Source organism: Temnothorax longispinosus, chromosome 7, assembly GCF_030848805.1.
Source record: "Temnothorax longispinosus isolate EJ_2023e chromosome 7, Tlon_JGU_v1, whole genome shotgun sequence".
In the NCBI taxonomy this organism is placed as follows: Eukaryota; Metazoa; Arthropoda; class Insecta; order Hymenoptera; family Formicidae; genus Temnothorax; species Temnothorax longispinosus.
In genome coordinates, this window is record NC_092364.1 from 9,473,770 (window position 1) to 9,479,384 (window position 5,615).

At 32.4% G+C, this 5,615-nt stretch overlaps 1 protein-coding gene across 1 annotated transcript; it reads left to right on the forward strand.

Moving 5' to 3' along the window:
• Positions 1-4,823: 4,823 nt before the first annotated feature.
• Positions 4,824-5,180, forward strand: LOC139816432 (protein I'm not dead yet-like). The gene has a single exon (XM_071783924.1). The coding sequence runs from the start codon at positions 4,824-4,826 to the stop codon at positions 5,178-5,180; it is 357 nt and encodes a 118-aa protein (XP_071640025.1).
• Positions 5,181-5,615: the final 435 nt, after the last annotated feature.

The following is a 5,615-nucleotide window of genomic DNA, read 5'->3' on the forward strand; positions in this document are numbered from 1 at the left end:
GTCGGTGCTGCGACCAAGCGCATAGCCACACACACTGCGTTCTTCCCTCCACTTACGCATTCAGAAACGTTCTGTTTATCCGTGTGACAAACTCGTAATTTGAAAAGTTTAATATTGATTATATAAGAAATATAAATTTTAAATTTTATCCATTTATTTTATTATCAATTTACTTACTGGCTCTTAATTAAAAATTAATTGTATATATAATTAGTTTTTATTATTACAAAACAAATAACAAGTTATAAAATTAAATACCACCACTTACAAAATTTATCTTAATTACTTTTATTCCCCAAAAGTACAAGTCAGTCTCTTTTGATTTCATCACATTTTTTTATTTAGATTTTTCTTTCTTTCAGTTCAAAATTCTTTAACTGTTATATGTATATTATCTGTGCAATACGTGTGATTGTGTGATACCTTAATAACGTCTTAATGACGTCAATAAGATGTCATTAAAATGTCATTTAACATTATTTTGCTACTTAAAGTATTATATTTCAACAATATATTGCAGCAATATTACTGTAATATTTCAATATTATTTAAAAACGTGTAATACATCAGTAATATTTCTGAAATATTTCATTGTAATACGTAATATTTCCACTATATTGCAATATTACTGCAATATTTCTGCAATATTATGTGCTGTGTGGGTACCCTCCCTAGTATTAAATCGACTCAATTTAATTATCTAAAAATTGTAAAGAATTTATTGCGAAAAATATTACCTCAGCCAGGATTCGAACCTGGAACCTTTGTTATTTCGTGAAGAGTGTCATACCAATTCGGCTACGGAGGCATGTGGTAACATCTATCGCAATAACAAGTTAATAATAAATAAAGTACTTTTACTTCGCCAGTGAGTGATAAATTTAACAAACTCCTTTGCTTCGACCAAACTGGCTATTTTTATTTAATTAGCACAACGCGTTTCGACCAAGATTCCGGTGCTAATTAAATAAAAATAGCCAGTTTGGTCGAAGCAAAGGAGTTTGTTAAAGTTAATAATAGTTTGAAACATCTTTCTCGGGCGGCGTAAAAAAATAATAATAACAGAAATAGAACCGTTACGATATACAATCGAATTAGAATCAAAAGCCATGAGATTCAAGCCTAGGTCTTTGACAGCATTTTAATTTTCGTGTGTTTGTGTGTGTGTGTGTGTGTGTGTGTGTGTGGGTGGGTGGGTGGGTGTGTGTGTGGGTGTGGGTGTGTGTGGGTATGTGTGTGTACATATATACATGCATACACACAGAAATTAATATAAGGCTGTCAAACATCTAAACTTGGACCGTATGGCTTTGATTCTAATTTAATTGCATGCAGTCGGAAGTGCTCAAGGCAGTTATTGTCTATTTTTTATGTTTATTTGTTAATAACTTGATTCTGCTAGATGGACAAACAAAAATCATAATTGGACAAACGATTTTAGTACGTAATTTGCAATCAAGGTTGTTTATAAAGACAATTGCTTTTTTTTATTTCTTTATAACTCTCTTTTGCAGGATGGACAAACGAAAATGTTGGGTGGACAAATGTGGACAAATCGCGGACAATCGTATTCCGTCTGAAAATTAATGATAAATGTTCATAAGGGTGCTAATGTCAATTTTTTTTTAATTTGGTCATAACTTTTCTTTAAAGAGTAGACAAACAAAAATTTTGGGTGGACAAACGTGGACAAATCGCGGACAATTGTATCCCGTTTAAAAATTAATAATAAATGTCCATGAGGGTGCTGATGTCAAATTTTTTAATTTGGTCACAACTTTTCTTTGAAGAGTGGACAAACGAAAATTTTGGGTGGACAAACGTGGACAAATCGCGGACAATCGTATTTCGTTTGAAAATTAATGATAAATGTCCATGGGGGTGCTGATGTCAAATTTTTTAATTTGGTCATAACTTTTCTTTGAAGAGTGGACAAACTTAAATTTTGGGTGGACAAATGTGGACAAATTGTGGGCAAACGAATGCCGTTTGCATTTTATAAAAATTCGCATTTCGGGGTGCCAACTTCACAGAGCTCATGTAGCTGCTATATTTTTCAAACTTTATTTGTTAATAACTTTTTAATAAAAAGCGACCCCGACTAAAATCACTTGCATGTTATTCGGGAGGGTGTCCTTGACAATATATGTCAAATTCAAGGTCATCGAAAGTGGGTCCCCTTAACGCCATGTTTACCAAAGATTCTTTTTTTATATTGAAGTTTTCAAAATTTTAAATGCTTTTAACTCAAGAACTGATCAACCAAATCTTAAAGAATTATATATGAAAGCAAAATTCAAAACCACCTTCTTTTAATAATACTCTATATAAAATTACATGTACACTTATACACTTTTTAAGCAGAAATCGGTAATCCTTCACCGATCCTCAAAATATTCAAAATTTTATAAAAATACATGATCCAATATGGACTTCGCATTTAGATCTTTAATCGCGTATAAAGCTGGGTCTAATGAACCAAATTTTAAAGAATTATACATGAAACAGGGATAAAAAGGATTGAAGAATATAATAGAATTATAAATAGTCTGATATCTCAAAATTGGCGGAAGTTAAAGCAACCACGGACAAATTTTTATAAAGAAAGAACTCTTTTACCGATTATCGCCAAATTCAATACCACCTTCTTTTAATGATATTCTATATAAAATTAAATGTATAACTTATACATGTAACTTTTTGAACAAAAATCGGTAACTCCTTCACCGATTCTCGCTAAATTCAATACCTTCCTTAAATAATATTCTATCCATCAAATAACACACATTTTTTAAGCAAAAATTGGTAACTCTTTCACTGATTCTCGCAAAATTCAAAACAACTTTATTTTAATGATACTCTATATAAAATTACATGTACATCTTATACACTTTTTAAGCAGAAATCGGTAATCCCTTCACCGATCCTCGCCAAACTCAGAACAACCTTCCTTTAATCATTAAAAGATAGATATATATAGAGTATCATTAAAGTTTAATGATACTCTATATATAAGATTACATGTATAACTTGTCCACCTTTTAGGCATAAATCGGTAAGCCCTTCACTGATCCTCAAGAAATTCAAAATTTTATAAAGAAAGAACCCTTTTACCGATTATCAGATATACCGATAATCAACCAAATCTTAAAGTATTATATATGAAATAAGGATAGAAAAGACTGAAGAATATAATAAAAAAAAATAACTCTTTTACCAATTATTAGATATACCAATAATCAACCAAATCTTAAAGTATTATATATAAAATAGGGGTAGAAAAGACTGAAGAATATAATAAAATTAGAAATAGCCCAATATTTAAAAAAGAACCCCTTTACCAATTATCGCCAAATTTAATACCAACCTTCCTTAAATGATAATTTATCGATTAAAAAAAAAACAGCCCGATATCTCAATATTTGCGAAAGTTAGAGCAACCACGAACATTTCTAAAAAAATGCAAAATTTTTTCAAAAAAGAACATCTTTACCGATCATTGCCAAATTCAATACCAACCTTCCTTGAATGATACTCTATCGATTAAAAAAAAAACAGCCCGATATCTCAATATTTGCGGAAGTTAGAGCAACCACGAACATCAAATCACCACATACACACACACACATACAGACATTTTTTTTAATGCGATTTTTCGACGTTTTAGAACATTCTGAACACATTGGCATCAAAAACTCAAAAAACAATCTTTTTTTTTGTTTTTTTTTACCCCTATTTCATATATAATTCATTTAAATTTGGTTGATTAGACCCAACTTTATACGCAACCAAAGATTCATGTACGAAATTCACGAAAACAAAGCTTCCTCTATGAGGAAGCAATAAACAATGACCGACGATTAAGTTATAAGGAAAAGTTACTCAGGGTCATGTCCTTAGGAAAGGGGCCCATGGACGACATGCATACGCGATTCCCGGGGCCCCTTCAAAACCGCAGAGAGGGATTCATGGTGGTTTTAGCCGGTAGGCTATGTGCGTGCTATCCCTCGTGATGCACGTGCATAGAATTCGGCACTCCCCCGCCCTTTACAGAGGGTCTTTCCCCCGACTAGGGGGGCCACTGGGTGCGTGACTGGTTGCCGCGGCACTCCCCAATCGTGTCCCAGTGGTTGAAGATTTCCACCATGTTAAAAAAAAAGGGTCATGTCCTTAATAACATATGTCCAGATCAAGGTCATCGAAGATGGATCTCCTATTCGGCATATTTACCCTATCTATTTCCGAAGTTTCAACCAATTTCACTAAAATCCAATTTCTAAAAGAACCTTGTGGGATTCTTTGTGAAAACTAAACTTACCATGAATCTACATTCTACATAATAAAGAGATTTAAAAAGTTTCACGTTTATGATTAAAAGGAGAGAAGAGGAATCTGTTAACTATCTGAGGAATCTAATCAACTGTTTAAGATATACAGGACGCTTTTTCAAGATCTATTGGAAGATTATTTTTGCACTCCTCTGGGCGCTCTTTCTTTTACCTTTTCCCTTGATTTATGATTATTCGGTATTCTTTTCCCATTTCTTGTATATTTTAATTTCTTTAATTTTTAATTTAAATTTTCTAAGGTTTTCTAGAATTTTCAATAAAAATAACTAGAATTTATCCCTAGATTTTATCTCTAATTATATAAATCAACATATCTCTTCTAATTTTCTATTTTATTGTAAGATCCGAGTTCTAGTTCGCGGCCTTTGTTGGAAAAAGAAAGAAAAACTTACAATTATAGTTTATATTTTTTCATAACGATATATAATTTAATAACTATTGTAGGAAGTCAAGTGCGCATATGTAATATTGCTGATGGGTGGTTACTGGGTGACTGATTGCTTCCCCATGGCAGTGACATCGCTCATCCCTGTAGTCATGTTCCCGGTTTTGGGTATACTCAATACGGCAGATACATGCGCTTGTTATATGAACGACACAATAATGGTGTTCATCGGCGGTCTGATCCTCGCTATTGCCATCGAGCACAGCAATCTCCACCTTAGGATTGCCCTCGGAGTTATGAAGATGGTTGGCTGCAGCCATGCGAGATTGCTCGGTGGTCTGTGCGTAGTCACGACCTTTATATCAATGTGGGTGTCAAATACCGCGGCCACTGCTATGATGGTGCCCATAATATTTGCTGTTTTACGCGAGTTGGAACAAGTATAAATTATTCTTCTAGTTTAGTATTTAATAATATCATACATATATAGTTGCACGTACACGCACGCACACATGATCAGAAAAAATAAATGTAATATGTACAACTATTTTTATTTCATTACTCAAATATTATAACTATTTTTACTGTAAAACTCCTGTTTAAAGGAGGCAGCTCCTATAACCTTAACCTTGATATATCTTATAAAGATCAATCTCCTGAGTAACTTTCAGAAGGTTTTAGCTGTCGCTCGTTCTTTATTAAAAAGTTATCAACAAAAACGTTTTTAAAATATAGCAGTTATTTTGAGTATTGAAAGGCATAAACCAATATGTTTGTGGAAATATATATATATATATATATATATATATATATATTTTTTTAATTAAAGATAATAATTCCCTTCTCGGGGTACATGGATTTGCATTCATATATATGTGTTA